The sequence below is a fragment of the Lissotriton helveticus genome, chromosome 1_1, assembly GCF_964261635.1.
Source record: "Lissotriton helveticus chromosome 1_1, aLisHel1.1, whole genome shotgun sequence".
NCBI lineage: Eukaryota > Metazoa > Chordata > Amphibia > Caudata > Salamandridae > Lissotriton > Lissotriton helveticus.
Genome location: NC_136057.1, coordinates 1,737,960,773 through 1,737,978,928, shown reverse-complemented (window position 1 = coordinate 1,737,978,928; position 18,156 = coordinate 1,737,960,773). Strand labels below are relative to the sequence as shown.

Sequence of the window (18,156 nt, the reverse complement as noted above, 5' to 3'; positions counted from 1 at the left end):
AGGACTGGGCACAGGTTTTACTTCTTGGTGTGTGCTGCTTTGCTAAGTGTGATACGGGAGTGGTTTCACATAAAGGGATTTCTTAGTTAATAGTTCTTACCCCCTTCTCTGCAGATGCAGATTTGGACTGGTCAGCTGCCTGTTTGGATTTGGAAGAGTTGTTGGATCACTGGGCAGATGGCAAAAAGAAAGCAGAGCATTTCTCTTTGACAGATGGGCACTACGCCTCGGTGGACTCTGTGCTTCTACTGAAAGTAAGATCCCCTTTTTGTAAGGCATATCACATTTATTTAATCTTTATGAAGCACTCATGCTTCCTCGTTTAGCTTCAAGGCACTGTACCTGTAAGGAAATCAGCAGAGTTATTTTACTTTTGCACCTTGGCATCTACATCTTATCCATTACTTTTGTTTAGTCGGATCCCAGCCTACTTTTAAAATATTTAAAATCTGAAGTAAGTTTACAAAATGAAAATAAAACTATAAACGTTTTCTTTTTTTAAGAATTAAGGAACTAGTTGTCTGCTTTTTAATTAGCCGAGGGTTTGGGCACCAAAAATGTCTTGCCCCCAGTCAAATCCATCACTTCTATTTTCAGCTTCGCCTGGGAGGCCCCGCATTCAGACCTTGCTTTGGCCTGAACCTGCAGCCCCCTTTTTTTGCCTTTCACCTTCAACTTTTTCAAAGTATTCCTATGGTTAAAAACTTGAAAAGTGCTCATAAGATCTGCAGACAAGGTGACAACTTCCAGTTCCCTTTCTGCCTTTCTCAGACCGTGTAAATACTACAAAGAGGTGAAATATAAAACTACTAGAGAAGATAGGCTCCCCCTCATAGAACCAGCCACCTCTGAGAGAAGTTCAACCGCATTAGCTACGGCAATTTAGTAAATAAAAGATAAGCTCAAAGTCCACCCACCTGCCAAGTAACCAAGCCATATCTCCTCTTTAGTCTTGGTTTCTACGAAGTCTCCATGTACATAAAAGCTACCCTGAAGAGTGCCATTTGTTTGTCAGTGGCAATTTCTTCAATCTACATTGGGGCATCTTAATCAACAAGACCACCTTCAGCACTGAGCCAGCTGTGCAGCAACCTTCTACGCGGAGCAGGTACGTATTCACCATCTAGAGGCTCATTTTCTGAATTGGCACCCTTATGCTCCAAATGCTCCTGATTGAATTATGCTTTGGCACCGATAAACCGATTTACACCCAGAAAACAGCCATACTTGAGGGTTCCAGTTGCAGTGAAAGCAATTCTTTACGTTTTACAGTCCCTCCAGGTAACATAACTGAGACTTTTAGCCACCTTGAGACATTATCTACGTTTTTAAACAGAATTAGACTACTGCCAAGAAGGGTTCCCTCTTTTTTTTTCTGCCTCCTAAATTTAGAGTTCCCGTTGGATCTGGCTGTTCTTTATCTGCAAGTCATGCAAAGTTACAGAAGCCCGAAGAGAGTTCAATCAGTCTTCCTTTTTGGAGAGTAGGGGAGAGTAGGAGAGAGTTCTAAAGAAAAACTGTGAACGAGTTTAATCAGATGTAGGGAGGTACTTAATAGCTTGAATTACGGTTTCACTGTTTGTTAGAAGGAATGTCTTTTTAAGTAAGGCTACTATTTTTTGTTACTATTTTCTGTTGAGATTATAGATTCTGAGCAGGGATAGACTGCTGAACAGCCCCATAGTGCCTGCACCGTAATCACAACATCATCGTGAAAGATTGGCACTCCCTGGAAAGGACAGAGGGAGGTCTGTTTCTCCTGGTAAGAGGAGGGGGTCTGTAGTCACAACCAGCCAGGGCTGGATTTCCAGGTGAGAAAGGTTAGCCAACCTCTGGGAGGGCAGAGGGAGATTAACTCCGAGCGAAATATATTCGGACATCTTGAAAGATCCATAGAATGGTGAATTCTAGAATAGATTTGCAGTTAGGCAACTGGAACTACTGCAAAAAAGGCTACTTTTACTGTGGGAAAGTGTATGGATTGGATTGGGAGTCATCCCCAGCCACTGGCTGTTAGTCATTGAAGAGAAAGTTTCCCAGCACCAGTTCCTCAGAAATGAACTGGACTTGGAGAAAAACTAAAAGAGGAAGGAACTGCTGTCCATGTGTTTGCAGGAGGATGTAGGCTTGGTTTGTTGCCCAATTATACTCTGGGGCGGCAAGGTATTCACAAGGGTCAAACTAGCCTGCCTCCCGTAACCTCATGGACTGAAAAGGTATAGAAGTGCACCTTGGAAGAAGAACTAGCCGAAAGTTGTCACTGGCATCTGAGCTAAGCCATTGCTGGAGTAAGTGGTTGACAACAACACAGAAAGAGCCCTTTAGGGAAAAGTATATTTGAGTATTAATGGAAACAAAAGGTGAAAAGATCCCAACAGAGCATACACACTAATGGAAAAGAATATGGGGAAAATAGGAGGAATATGCTTAATCCAACTATTGCTATTTATTATCTAAAAATAGTAAATGTATAATTCATACTACAATATTATGGCTCTATCCCCACTAAAATATCAACCCTTATATACAATTCAATTCAAAAGCTTTTATTCGATTTGTACATACAAATCATACAAGCAGAAACACATGATTGAAATATTAAAAATTACCATATAATTATTCCAAAAAGGAAAAGAAGGCTAAAGTGCATCAAATTGGAAGTGATCCCGCCTCTATAGGCCAACATTATTATAAAATACAAACATTCTTACATAGATTAGCTGGGGATGAGTAGGAGTTACTCGCTAGACTTTTCATGGGGAACTGTACATTAAAAATTATTATAATCAATCAATACTGTGGTCAACTTCATGCTTAGTAATACCTTAATTACAGAAATTGATATAAAATTTTAAAAGTGGGAGCATATCTATACAGACAGGAGCGTTAAACAGTAATATCATCATAAACAGATCCTGGCAGCTGTAGAGCATAAGTACAGACAGGTAAATAAACAACATTATAATACAATACTTTTCCTGGCAGCTGTACATTTTAAAATAAAAGTAGCCAAAAAAAAACAAGTCTCCTCGTTCTCTAATGAAAATAAAAATATCAATGCTGTTTGTGTGGTGCAGATGTTATATTTGATAAAGATAGGTTTAAGGTATTTTAGCCTAAAGCACTGGTAAAATTTGCAAAAAAGCAAAAAATGGCAACTACTCTGCCTAGAGGTGCTATCGCATGGACAGGGTATATTTGAACTAGTCTTTGTATTTGGAAAAGCAACCAAGTGGTGTACTATGCCCAGTCTGACCCGTGTTAAAACGTACTGGTGAGAAGGGCGAGTCACAAATACAAGATAAGATTGTAGTCCGGGAGCTAGATTTAGGTCTTTATAAAATTTTATAGTAACAAGATTGCCAACGGCTTTGTCTCGTTCAGCCTTACGAAAATTAAGAAACGTTATCTTGATTTCTTTTTTTGAAATGGAGACAACCTTTTCAGGCTCACGAAACACATCAATATTAAAAAGAAGTAGATACCAATGATGAATGTATCTTAACCATGATACACGTGAGGAGTGATCCAAGCCTATACAGTCAAGGATAATATCCTTGGTGAATCGAGTCTCTGGCTTAGCCCAAATAGAACGCCACAATAACAGTGGCCGAACTGCTGCTAAGTCAGAAATATACTCGATCCCAACTTCTTCGTGGATCAGCTGGATGGAGGCAGAAGGGGGAACACATAACATCCTCCTTAAGAACTTGTTTTCCTCCTTCTGCAAGGAAATACCCTCACAGTGACCCCATACCCCTGCCCCATACAGAGCAGAGGAAACACAGCATACATTATAAATGTTCATCATATCTAGAATACTTCGTGAGCCGAGTTTAGAGGCAAAACGAAATATGCTACTAGTGGACCGTAGCATTTTTGTTTTTACGGCCTCAAATTCCGCATTCCAAGACCCTCTATTGTTATATGTTATTCCCAGATAACAAAAGGACTTAACAGAAGTTAGCTTTTCCTTATCAAGGAAGAAAGTGTGCTTTACCTGCTTGGCTGCCTGACCACATGACATTACATATGTCTTAGTTTTATTCACACGAAGCCGCCTAGCTTGAATGAACTGCATAAAATTATCAATTAGGCGTTGTAGGCCCAACTGTGTTCGCGATAAAAGAACAGCGTCATCCGCATAAAGTAACAGCGGAACAGGTTTTCCATCAATCAAAGGGGCATCTGCTGGGATGTCAGTCAGTGATCGGTCGACACCATTAATAAAAAGGGAAAATAAAAGCGGGGCTAAAACACAACCCTGACGTATGCCCCGTGACACTCTAAAGAACGGGGTACATTCGCCAAGGGTGCCATAGCGGACTTTACATGAGAGTTTTTCGTACAATCTAGCTAAAAAGTACACTATTTCCCTTGGTGCCCCGGCGTCAAGCAGAACCTCCCAGAGAATGTTATGGTTAACCAAATCAAAAGCGCTGCTCAGATCGGCAAAACATAAAAAGAGGTTGCCACTTTTGGCCACAGTATATTTACTGATTAAAAGGTCCAGATTTACGCATTGGTCCAGTGTACCCAGGCCTTTGCGAAAGCCATATTGGACTCTAGTTAGAATGTTAAAATCCGTTGCCCAGTCTTCTAGCCTCTTCAGCAAAATCCTACTCATCACCTTTACAGAGGCGTCCAGTAATGAAATAGGACGATAATTAGAGGCCTCTGCCTTATCACCTTTCTTGTGTAAGGGAATGATAATCGATTGACCCCAAGTAGAAGGAAATTCACTTTCGGCCGCACAATTGAAAACCCTCACCAAAATGGGAGCCCATAACGCTGTTTCGTCTTTGTATAAATCCAGCGGAACCCCATCAGGGCCAGGGGCCTTTCCTCCTTTGCTTAAAGAGATAGCTTCCTGACATTCTTCTAGTGTTATAGCCATCGGACGGGGCAACCATGGGTTTATAACTGGTGGTGATAACTCAGAGGTTGACCCTTCTGGATTAAATATCTTAGAAAAATGGTTAACCCAATCGCTACATGTCACATATGAGGTCAGTTCTGGGACATTTTCTTTATTGAGAAACGGGCTGTTAATAGTTTCCCAATAGAGTTTACTATTTTTGGTCTCAGCCGCTTCCCTCAACTTATCCCACGCCTCAGACTGCAGAACCCTTTTCCTTTTATTAATAGCTGTTTTATAACAGGCCCTGAGATATTGTATGTCCGTCTTAACACGTGGTTTAGTGGCTAGCGCATTCTTTAGGTCACGAAGGGCGACTATACATGTCTTATCAAACCACCCCTGTTTTGGACCACTATTGGCTGACGGGGTCTTAGTAAAAATACCCTCAATACAGCTATTCATAGATACAAAATAATCTATTAAGCAGCCAGAATCACTGTCATCATCCAAGCAATAACTAATTTGGTTCTTGCAAAGCATAACGACCTCCTTCTGCTTGGTTTTGGAGTTTAAACCAGTCCATTTAACCCTCAGGCCCTTTGGTCTAACAGGCACTATATCAGTTGTACATTTACTACCTGGAACTAATGAAGTACCATGCCCCAAGAGAGTGACACGTAGGCTATTGTGGTCACTGAGACTTTCTTCATTCACATACAAATTCGTGTAGGCTCCACTGCTGGACATCAAAATATGATCAATAAATGAACCTGCACCCCTGCCTGTAAATGTAGGGCATATAATTGCCTGATTATTAACATTACAATTTAACAGGGTCAGATCTAGCATGATTAACATATTATTTAAAGTGGAACCATAACTGCAGTGTTGAAAGTGGGAAGAGTCCTCCCTCCCCCCCTGATCTCCCCAATGGCTATTTAATGCTGCATCGAAACCACAGTTATTCCCATTGGACAGATGGCAGGGCTGCAAGTTAAAATCACCAGCCCAAACCACCTCAGCCTTTCTTTTCGAAATATCAAGAGCCTTATTAATTTCCCTTTCTAGAGGCAGTAGAATATCCCCCCTAGTTGCATCAAAAATATTATTATAGAAATTAACAATAACTAAATCAATGTTCTTCCTGCACTCCACCCTAATAACTTGGCCGTATGTCCCCACGGTTGTACTGTATTTAACCGTACATTCACACAGCTTGGTTGACATTAACAATAAAAGGCCTCCCTTAGCCCTACCCGAGCTAGATTTAGTTGCTCTAAGGCAGAAGGAGACATACCCTTCGATGTTAATGAGGTCTGGACACCAAGTTTCCTGGAGTAGGATTAAATCAAAACCCTCACCCAAAAAACTGGTCCAAAAGGGTGTGCCTAATTTGCCGGTTAAACCAGCGATGTTCCAAGAAATAAGAGAAATTCCTGCTGGTTTACCAGGATTACCACCAACAGATATCTCCGACTGATCTGCTGGTGGTAAAAAGGCAGGACCCTCTTCCCGAGTGATGGTAACTAGACTCAGGCTCGGACTAGTAGTAGTTATACATATATCAGGACTACCCTGATTACCTATGTACTGGGGTATTGGTAGTGCCGATGTAGTGAATTCGTGAGGTACAGGAAAGGGTGTGGCAGAGGAAGAAAAGGAACACTCCATATCAAGAATGGGCTTAGGAATGTTTAGGTCCAGTGCATCTAGAGGGCTAAGTCAGTCTATCTCATCTAGCACAGCATATCTGTTTGGGTGGGCGAATTGTGAAGACATTGGGTTTTGGGAGTGGGGCGGGTCCTGCCACATTTGTTGCCACGGATGTTTGTCTAATTGCGGTGGATGTAAAGAATGCTGCCATTGATAAGCAGGCTGGTGTAAAGGTGGCGGAAGATGAAAAGGGTGTTGCCAATGTACTTTAACTTGCTGCATAGGAAAAGGTGAGGCATTTGATAACTGCTGCTGTAAATTAACATAATGTGGAAAAGGAGGGGGCGGATAAGGTGGTTGCAGCCAAGGTTTAACGGCTTGCTGTGAAAAAAACCCCGGTCCACTGTTACTTTGAAAGGTGGGACAGGGGGGGTTGGGTCGTGCGGGTTTTGATAAAAAATGTGACAAAGGAAATGGTTTAATTTGGGTCGCAGGACCACTATTGGGTGCATTACATACATAACTAGCTGCCCCTACATCCCTAAAATTGACAGTTATTACGTCCCCAACTATTGATTTCTTACTTCTGCCCACCCAATCCCCTCTCCGGACGGTAAGAATTTCGCCATTCATGCTATTAGGTAGGGGTTTATGTAGATGGAGCCATTGAGCACATTTGTTTCTAAGCTCAGTAAACGTTTCTTTAACTCCCTCTTTCAATGGGGGAACTGCTGTCAACACAACAACAAAAGGAGAAACCTCTGGTGGTAGATTGATGGACCTGAAACGTGCCTGCTTCGGTTTAGGCCCTTCAGGTTTATTTATAGAAAGAGGTGCGGTGGTTAAATTGGGTTTCCCTGCTACTTCTTTAGCTTGGATAGATGTGGTGGCAATATTAGCAACAACAGAGTGTTGAATCGCCTGTACAGGGACATTCCCCTTTGGAATCGGTACAGTTATTGGTTGAACAGAGTTGTTCGCTGTTTGCGACTCAAGAGATACAGAGTTCCCAAGGGCTACGCTACCTTGGACCTTATTTAAAACGTCTTTAGGGGACTGGATGCTCGTTAAGCATTCAGAGACTAAATCTGTAGTCCCCTGCAGTTGAACATGCCCTTGTCCTTGCTTTTTTTGTGGCCATTTGGAGTGTATTAACGAGGTAAGCCTGTCCACTTTAGAAATTAAAGGTTTGATTTGGGCTGCTAAAGTGGCTTCAAGATCTAGTTTTAAATCTGTAACCATATTTTGCACCCAGCACGGGATACCTGATATCATTTGTGGGGTAGGGGAAATCAAATTGTGATTCCTAACCGGTGCTTTTGCTTTACTTTTGCCCTTCGATGTAACCTTAGGAGGGTTAGGAGCCCTTCTCCGGGGATCAATGGGTACAGGGGCTGTTTCCACATCATTAGACCCACTCAGACTCGGCTCCTCTTTATCAGGCGACTGACATGATTCTAGATCTGGTGTACCCTCCAGGTCTTCGAAAGATGGATCCGAGTCTGATTGGGCAACCGATAAATCAACAGTATTCGGTACCGTCGGAACACTGTTGGTAGGCATGGTTATAGGTAAGGAGCAATTATTCAAAGTCTGCATAGCAGGGGATTTAACCTTTGCCAAAGGGCCCAAGGATGAGCGCCTAGCATTAGCAAGGTCCATGGAGACTCTTTTTTCCAATAATACAATACTTTGATCAATTGTCTCGTGCACGCGTGAAATAAAAAGATCAATAGGTCCTGTCACCTGCGCTACCGCCGTAGCTTTTTTCGCGCAGCTTCGGGTTCTGCTGCGTATGGTAGACATTTTAGACGATTATGGTTATCAAGGGTGAAGACACAAGAGTTCTGGGCCAGGGCCGTCCTCTGCCGTCCTTGAACGGCCTTAAACGGCCCGCTCTTTGCCCGGTCTTCGCCCCGGTCGTCGCCCCGCGCGTGTCCCGCGTCGCGGTAGAACTGAAGCCAGTAATGAAGGCGAAGGCTGGGGGCGTGGCCGCCGGGGGAAGAGGCAGCAGCTGTGTGCCGCTGAGGCTGCTGGACCTCGCAGTCCCCCGGTAGGCTCCACGCACACTCTGTAGATTAAATCCTCTACCTGGGAGCGCGTTACTCACCACGGACTGTGGATCCGCTCACACCAGGGAGGACGAGGCAAAAGGAACGGTGAGCGGCACCCGCGGAGCGGGTGTCGCGAACAGTAGCAGGAGATGGCAGAAAACACACAGCACGAGTCTGGCTCCTCACAGAAAGCAGGTAAGCCCAGAAAGCGCCAGTTGACCAGGGAAACCAGGCGATGTTAAAGCGAAGGCTGGGGGCGTGGCCGCCGGGGGAAGAGGCAGCAGCTGTGTGCCGCTGAGGCTGCTGGACCTCGCAGTCCCCCGGTAGGCTCCACGCACACTCTGTAGATTAAATCCTCTACCTGGGAGCGCGTTACTCACCACGGACTGTGGATCCGCTCACACCAGGGAGGACGAGGCAAAAGGAACGGTGAGCGGCACCCGCGGAGCGGGTGTCGCGAACAGTAGCAGGAGATGGCAGAAAACACACAGCACGAGTCTGGCTCCTCACAGAAAGCAGGTAAGCCCAGAAAGCGCCAGTTGACCAGGGAAACCAGGCGATGTTAAAGCGAAGGCTGGGGGCGTGGCCGCCGGGGGAAGAGGCAGCAGCTGTGTGCCGCTGAGGCTGCTGGACCTCGCAGTCCCCCGGTAGGCTCCACGCACACTCTGTAGATTAAATCCTCTACCTGGGAGCGCGTTACTCACCACGGACTGTGGATCCGCTCACACCAGGGAGGACGAGGCAAAAGGAACGGTGAGCGGCACCCGCGGAGCGGGTGTCGCGAACAGTAGCAGGAGATGGCAGAAAACACACAGCACGAGTCTGGCTCCTCACAGAAAGCAGGTAAGCCCAGAAAGCGCCAGTTGACCAGGGAAACCAGGCGATGTTAAAGCGAAGGCTGGGGGCGTGGCCGCCGGGGGAAGAGGCAGCAGCTGTGTGCCGCTGAGGCTGCTGGACCTCGCAGTCCCCCGGTAGGCTCCACGCACACTCTGTAGATTAAATCCTCTACCTGGGAGCGCGTTACTCACCACGGACTGTGGATCCGCTCACACCAGGGAGGACGAGGCAAAAGGAACGGTGAGCGGCACCCGCGGAGCGGGTGTCGCGAACAGTAGCAGGAGATGGCAGAAAACACACAGCACGAGTCTGGCTCCTCACAGAAAGCAGGTAAGCCCAGAAAGCGCCAGTTGACCAGGGAAACCAGGCGATGTTAAAGCGAAGGCTGGGGGCGTGGCCGCCGGGGGAAGAGGCAGCAGCTGTGTGCCGCTGAGGCTGCTGGACCTCGCAGTCCCCCGGTAGGCTCCACGCACACTCTGTAGATTAAATCCTCTACCTGGGAGCGCGTTACTCACCACGGACTGTGGATCCGCTCACACCAGGGAGGACGAGGCAAAAGGAACGGTGAGCGGCACCCGCGGAGCGGGTGTCGCGAACAGTAGCAGGAGATGGCAGAAAACACACAGCACGAGTCTGGCTCCTCACAGAAAGCAGGTAAGCCCAGAAAGCGCCCTTATACCCTTATATACAAAACACAGACGACAAAATAGTTGTCTCAATGAGAAGACATAGGCAGTGAGCAAATTCCTCGAGATCCTTTCACAAGGACTCCCAGAGATATATTCACACCACTAGCTCAACCCTTTCAGTGATGTAATATGTCGACTTTTCTGTCCACTTTAGGTAGTACATAATGCGTATATCTAACCCAAGGGGCTGTGTTTTTTGTCCTCATTTGCCACACCATTTCGCTTTTCTTGCCAGCCGAAATGTCCATAACCTCATATGCTGACATGAGTTACCAGAGGTGGAGTCGCTTGGAGATGCCCTGGAATAATAACTCACACCATCCAAGACCCAATGCACACCAATACCAGGTGGCAGAAAACCTACCACAGTGGAAAAAGGTGCTATCAGCCGAGGCGGAGAAGGGCTTAATCATGGGACCTCTGATCTAATAAATTAAGTGGAAATACTTCCATCGACTCAAAAGGAGTGCCCAAAATTCCTTCCTATGACGACCCTTGATTGACATATCTAAGTTTGCCACATTCTTTACTGATAATATCCATGTTTCATACCTTGGTGGAATCTGAGATACACACAGTTTGCAGATCTCTCTGCGGGCCAATAAAATCGTATAAAATACCAAGTTCGCATGATTCTTACCGCTTACATTTTGAGAGTCCAACAGCCCAAAAATAACTTGTAAAGCGCTTGCCTTAACTTGAATCTTCAAAGAATCAGATAACGCTTTACTCACGGCCATCCAAAAGGGCTGGATCTTTAGGAAAAGTAAAAACATGTAGAGATCGTCTTCCTTCATGCTGCCACACTTTGGACACGCCAATGACCAATAGTCCCTGTGAATGATGAAAAGATGGTTCCTTCTGAGGTATGCAGGTTTTACTATGTTATACAAAGTACGCATAGATACTTGCCATTGATCTTCAAGCGTAGCTGTCGGAAAGCATCTGCCCCATAGATCACTTGGGAGACTGACGTTCCCATCCTCCATTTCCACCATGCACCAGTACCAAAGTGCGATCTCCTTAATTGGAGACCGCCTGGAAATCAATTTCTCCTCAAATTCGTTATAGTCCCCAATTTTTGTGCTAGATGCTTGAAACCAGCTGAGAACTTGGAGGTGTTTGAATCTTGATATTCTTTGATCCGATTTCTGGTTCCAATACTCCCAAGAGATCAACTGATCTTCGTATAAGAGATGTTTCCAGACTACTATGCCCGCTTCCCTCGATGGTACAGGCAGCGCATCTTTAGCTCATTCGGGGGAGCCCGGAGAATCCCAGATGGGAGCAAAATGACAAAAATATGGCAATTTCACAGCTCTCCTCACTCTATACCATGTCTCAGCCATGCCTCGTAAAATTTGCAATCTAACTTTCTTAAAGTATTTTGGGTCTGTGTACTTAAACATAAAACCTCCTTCCATCAGATTCTGGCTTCTCAAATGGACCTCAAAAAGTCTACCCACCTCTGAATTAGAGGGTGTGACCAAAAGCATTCTTCAATTTTTTAACAAAAAAGACCAGGAATACAAAAGCTGATCGGGTAGCATAGACCTCTTTTTTCCAGCCGCCTTCTCAACTTCTTCCAAGAAATTCTTGGCACTTTAGAGGCCCAGATAAAGGAGCTAATCTGACTCTGAAGTTTTAAAAAACAGCTTTACAAAAGGGGAGAGGAATAGCCTCAAAAGGAAAAGTTACACTTCGGTAGGATTACCATTTTTATGAGGTTAACCCGACCAACAGAGTCAGGGGGAGATGCGCCCAGTTCTTCAACAGGGTAACCACTTCCTTCTTAACTTAACTATCACAAAATTTTCTTCTGTGAGTTGAGCGATGTCCTGTGTAATCTTTACCCCTAAATATCTCATGTCCTTAGTACATTTTATTCCATCCACTTCTAAATTCCAAGTCATAACCTCAGTTTTTTATTATTATTAATCTTATACCCTGAGATTTTACCAAAATCAGTAGTGATTGTTAAAACGTACTCAAGTGAACTCTGAATATCCCTAGTGAAGATCAAGATATCATCTGCATACAGTTCAATCTTTTTACTCCAGCCATTATATTGGAATGCTAAAATTTCTGTAGAGCCCCTGAGTCTTCTAGCTAATGGCTCGATATATAGATCAAATAAGACAGGAGACAAAGGACAGCCCTGTCTTGTTCCCCTTGATATCTGGACCGGTTCCGTCAGGGCTCCATTAACTAGAACTCTAGCATTCAGTGCAGCATAAATGCCCTCCAAAGTTCTACATATATTTGGACCAAGGTTAAGAGATTTAACTACTGCTTTTAAAAAGACCCAATTAACACGGTTGAATGCTTTAGCGGCATCAAGTGCCATAACCGCTATGGGGAGCTCATAGGTGGTGGCCAAGTCTATCGCCCCAATGAGATAAAATGTCAATTCTTTGAGCGTTCTACCGCAAATAAAACCCTTTTGATCCTCATGCACAACCAAAGGAATAACCCCATTAAGCCTTTCTGCTATGATTTTTTAAAATAGCTTGTAATCACAGAGTAAAAGTGATATTGGCCTATATGAATCACAATTTTTGGGGGATTTACCGGGTTTCAAAATTAAAGTGATGGTAGCCTCTTTCCAAGAGTCTGGAAATCCCACTCTAGTCACAAAAATGTCATTAAACATATGCAGCAGAATCGGTGCCAAAATGTCAGCCAAGGCCCTATAGACTTTGTGGGGAAGACCATCAGGGCCTGGAGCCTTTCCTTTCTTACCCTCACTTAATGCTTTCTGTAGTTCCACTATACTGATCTTTTCATTCAAACGCTGAATCTACTCTGCTGATAGTTGTTCAATCGAGTCTTGAGCCAACCAACTAACAGCTTCTTCTAGAGTAACAACTAAATCCTCCTTATAGACTTCCGCACAATACATATGAAAGGCCAATTCAATAGCCTGGTTGTCCGAGAGTGAAGCCCCCGTTTGTTCACATCTGATCTCTTTAATTGTGTTTTTGACTTGTTCGCTCTTAACTTTCCAGGCTATTAACTTACTAGATCCTTCCCCATATTTAAAATGTGCCAAGCGGCTTGTTTCCCATCTTTCCCTGACCTTTCCTTGAATAGTGGCTGACAGAGTTGCCTTTAATAATTCAATTTCAGTCAGCCTGGTATCCTGTTGTCCCTCATTATTTACAGAAGTCAGACCATTCTCCAGCAACTGGATTTGCTCCTCTAAGTTTAAAATCTTCTGCTGATATAATCTTCTCCTAGCTGCTGCGAGAGTACCCAGTCTGCCTCTCAAATACGCCTTCTAAGAGTCCCAGACTATTCCTAATGAAGAAGAGCGCACGTTATTACAAAAAAACTCTACTGTCTCATGTTTCAATATATCGAGAGACTGTGGGTCCAACAGAATGGAACAATCTAATGTCCATCTAGATTGAGACCTTGCTTGGCCCAGATTTATACAAAGTACTACAGCTGAATGATCTGAAAGGTGTACACCTATATGTTGGATATCTAATATCAAGTCCCTTAGCCGGGTGAGGTGACAGAGGGCAGCAGGGAGTGAGAGCCTGGTGAGGTGAGACAGATCGAGATAGAGACAGATAAAGATATATATAGAGACAGAGACGGATAGAAGCAAAGACAGATAGAGACAGGGGCAGATAGAGCTAGATAGGGTCAGAGACAGGGACAGACAGAGACAGATAGAGGCAGAGACAGGTAGAGGTAGAGACAGATAGCGATAGAGAGAGAGAGACAGAGAGAGAGAGAGACAGAGAGAGACAAAGATAGAGATCGAGACAGAGATAGAGGCAGGGACAGATTGAGACAGACAGAGACAGAGACTGATAGAGGCAGAGACAGACAGAGATAGAAACAAAGAGAGATAGAGGTAGAGACAGAGACAGACAGAGACACAGACAGACAGAGACAGATAGAGGCAGCGACAGACCGAGACAGGCAGAGACAGAGAGACTGAGAGGGAGACAGAGGGAGAGAGACAGACGGGGACAGACAGAGACAGATAGAGGCAGGGACAGGAACAGACAGATAGAGGCAGAGTGACAGAGAGACGGAGAGGGAGACGGAGAAGGAGATGGATAGGGAGGGAGACGGAGAGGGAGAGGGAGGGAGAGGGAGACAGGGTGACAGAGGGAAGGGGAGGGAGAGCGAGGGAGACAGAGAGAGGCAGACAGAGAGAGAGGAAGACGGAGGGAGTCAGGGGGAGAAGGAGTGAGGGAGACAGAGTGAGGGAGACAGAGGGAGGGAGGCAGAGAGAGACCGAGAGAGAGAGGGAGACCGGGGGAGACAGAGCGAGGGAATCGGAGGTAGGGAGGCTGAGGGAGCGAGTCAGGGAGAGACAGAGGGAGGGAGGCAGAGAGAGGGAATCGGAGGTAGGGAGGCAGAGGGAGCCAGTCAGGGAGAGACAGAGGGAGGGAGACAGACAGAGGGAGGGAGACAGACTGAGGGAGGGAGACAGACTGAGGGAGGGAGACAGACTGAGGGAGGGAGGCAGACTGAGAGAGGGAGATGGACAGAGGGAGGGAGAGGGACAGAGGGAGGGAGAGAGAGAGATTTAGGGAGGGAGAGAGAGAGATTTAGGGAGGGAGAGAGAGAGATTGAGGGAGGGAGAGAGTGAGATTGAGGGAGGGAGAGAGTGAGATTGAGGGAGGGAGACAGAGGGAGGGAGATAAAGGGAGGGAGGGAGATAAAGGGAGGGAGGGAGACAGAGGGAGGGAGATAAAGGGAGGGAGGGAGACAGAGAGAGGGAGAACAGACAGAGGGAAAACAGACAGAGGGAGGCAGACAGAGGGAGCCAGAGGGAGAGAGAGAGAGAGGGAGAGGGAGGGAAAGGGAGACAGATAGAGGGAGATGGAGGGAGTCAGGGGGAGACGGAGTGTGGGAGAGCGAGACAGACAGAGGAAGGCAGAGGGAGGGAGACAGAGAGAGACAGAGGGAGACAGAGAGAGAGGGAGACAGAGAGAGAGGGAGACAGAGGGAGGGAGACAGAGGGAGACAGGGAGGGAGTGGGAGGGAGGCAGAGGGAGCGAGTCAGGGAGAGACCGAGGGAGACAGAGGGAGACAGACAGACAGAGGGAGGGAGACAGATAGAGGGAGGGAGAGAGATAGAGGGAGGGAGAGAGATAGAGGGAGGGAGACAGAGGGAGGGAAACAGAGGGAGGGAGACAGAGGGAGAGAGAGGGAGTTGGAGGGAGGAAGGCAGAGTGAGCGAGTTAGGGAGAGACAGTGGGAGGGCGAGGGAGACAGACAGACAGAGACAGACAGACAGAGGGAGGGAGACCGAGGGAGGGAGACAGACAAAGGGAGGAAGACAGACAAAGGGAGGAAGACAGACAAAGGGAGGGAGACAGACAGAGGGAGGGAGACAGACAGAGGGAGGGAGGGAGTTAGAGGGAGGGAGGGAGATAGAGGGAGGGAGGGAGGGAGATAGAGGGAGAGAGGGAGGGAGATAGAGGGCAGGAGATAGAGGGAGGGAGGGAGATAGAGGGGGAGGGGGATAGAGGGGGAGGGGATAGAGGGAGGGAGGGAGATAGTGAGAGGGAGGGAGATAGTGAGAGGGTGGGAGAGAGAGATAAGGAGACAGAGAGAGGGAGGCAGAGAGAGGGAGACAGAGAGGGAGACGGAGTCAGGGGAGATGGAGTGAGGGAGACGGAGTGAGGGAGAGGGAGACAGAGGGAGGGAGATAGAGGGAAGGGAGGGAGATAGAGGGAGGGAGGGAGATAGAGGGAGAGAGGGAGAGAGGGATGGAGGGATAGAGGGAGGGAGATAGAGGGCAGGAGATAGAGGGAGGGAGGGAGATAGAGGGGGGATAGAGGGTGGAGGGGGATAGAGGGAGGGAGATAGTGAGAGGGAGGAGATAGTGAGAGGGATAGAGAGAAGGAGACAGAGAGAAGGAGACAGAGAGAGGGAGACGGAGGGAGTCAGGGGGAGATGGAGTGAGGGAGACGGAGTGAGGGAGAGGGAGACAGAGGGAGGGAGACAGAGAGAGACCGAGAGATAGAGGGAGACAGAGAGAGGGAATCGGAGGTAGGGAGGCTGAGGGAGCGAGTCAGGGAGAGACAGAGGGAGGGAGGCAGAGAGAGGAATCGGAGGTAGGGAGGCAGAGGAAGCAAGTCAGGGAGAGACAGAGGGAGGGAGAGGGAGACAGACAGAGGGAGGGTGACAGACAGAGGGAGGGTGACAGACAGAGGGAGGGAGACAGACAGAGGGAGGGAGAGGGAGGGAGACAGACAGAGTGAGGGAGACAGACAGACAGACAGAGGGAGGGAGACGGAGGGAGGGAGACAGAGGGAGGGAGACAGGGAGGGAGACAGAGGGAGGGAGACAGAGGGAGGGAGATGGACAGAGGGAGGGAGATGGACAGAGGGAGGGAGATGGACAGAGGGAGGGAGATGGACAGAGGGAGGGAGATGGACAGAGGGAAGGAGATGGACAGAGGGAAGGAGATGGACAGAGGGAAGGAGATGGACAGAGGGAAGGAGATAGACAGAGGGAGGGAGAGGGACAGAGGGAGGGAAAGGGACAGAGGGAGGGAGAGGGAGAGATTGAGGGAGAGAGAGAGATTGAGGGAGGGAGATAGTGAGATTCAGGGAGGGAGATAGTGAGATAGAGGGAGGGAGACAGAGAGAGGGAAAACAGACAGATGGAAACAGACAGAGGGAGACAGACAGAGGGAGCCAGACGGAGAGAGAGAGAGGGAGCGGGAGGGAAAGGGAGACAGAGAGAGGCAGACAGAGGAGGGAGACGGAGGGAGACAGGTGAGACGGAGTGAGAGAGAGGGAGCGGGAGGGAAAGGGAGACAGAGAGAGGCAGACAGAGGAGGGAGACGGAGGGAGTCAGGGGAGACGGAGTGTGGGAGAGGGAGACAGACAGAGGGAGGGAGACAGAGAGAGAAAGAGGGAGACAGAGAGAGAGGGGGACAGAGAGAGAGGGGGACAGAGAGAGACGGAGACAGAGGGAGGGAGACAGAGGGAGGGAGACAGAGGGAGGGAGACAGAGGGTGGGAGACAGAGAGAGAGGGAGGGGGTGGGAGCGAGTCAGGGAGAGACCGAGGGAGGGAGAGGGAGACAGATAGACAGAGGGAGGGAGAGAGATAGAGGGAGGGAGAGAGATAGAGGGAGGGAGGGAGAAAGATAGAGGGAGGGAGGCAGATAGAGACAGATAGACAGATAGAGGGAGGGAGGGAAGGAGACAGAGGGAGGGAGGGAGACAGAGGGAGGGAGACAGAGGGAGGGAGACAGAGAGAGGGAGACAGAGAGAGGGAGACAGAGGGAGGGAGACAGAGGGAGGGAAACAGAGGGAGGGAGAGAGAGGGAGTTGGAGGGAGGGAGGCAGAGTGAGCGAGTCCGGGAGAGACAGTGGGAGGGAGAGGGAGACAGCCAGAGGGGGGGGAGACAGACAGATGGAGGGAGACAGACAAAGGGAGGGAGACAGACAGAGGGAGGGAGGGAGACAGAGGGAGGGAGGTAGAGGGAGGGAGGTAGAGGGAGGTAGAGGGAGGTAGAGGGAGGGAGGTAGAGGGAGGGAGATAGAGGGAGGGAGATAGAGGGAGGGAGATAGAGGGAGGGAGATAGAGGGAGGGAGATATAGGAAGGGGGATAGAGGGAAGGCGGGAGATAGAGATAGGGAGGGAGGGAGATAGAGGTAGGGAGGGAGGGAGATAGAGGGCAAGAGGGAGAGAGAGGGAGGGAGGGAGATAGAGGGATAGGTGGGGGAGGGGGATAGAGGGAGGGAGGGAGATAGAGGGATGGAGATAGAGAGGGAAGGAGACAGAGAGAGGGAGGCAGAGAGAGGGAGACAGAGAGAGGGAGGGAGACAGTGGGAGAGAGAGAGGGAGACAGGGATGGAGACAGAGGGAGACAGAGAGAGTGGGTGACAGAGAGTGGGAGACGGAGGGTGACAGACGGAGGGTGACAGACAGAGGGTGACAGACAGAGGGTGACAGACAGAGGGAGACAGACAGAGGGAGGGAGGGAGACAGAGGGAGGGAGACAGAGGGAGATAGAGAAAGGCGATAGAGGGAGGGAGACGGAGAGAGAGGGAGATAGAGAGAGGGAGACAGAGG

General features: G+C 48.0%; 1 protein-coding gene across 3 annotated transcripts in view; it reads left to right on the top strand.

Moving 5' to 3' along the window:
- Positions 1 to 18,156, top strand: part of FBXW9 (F-box and WD repeat domain containing 9) — a 190,455-nt gene that overhangs the window by 12,979 nt on the left and 159,320 nt on the right. For all 3 annotated transcript variants that reach the window (XM_078689211.1, XM_078689209.1, XM_078689210.1), the window contains exon 3: positions 115 to 254. In XM_078689211.1, the coding sequence (XP_078545337.1) occupies positions 115 to 254 (140 nt within the window). The remainder of the gene's footprint in view (positions 1 to 114; positions 255 to 18,156) is intronic.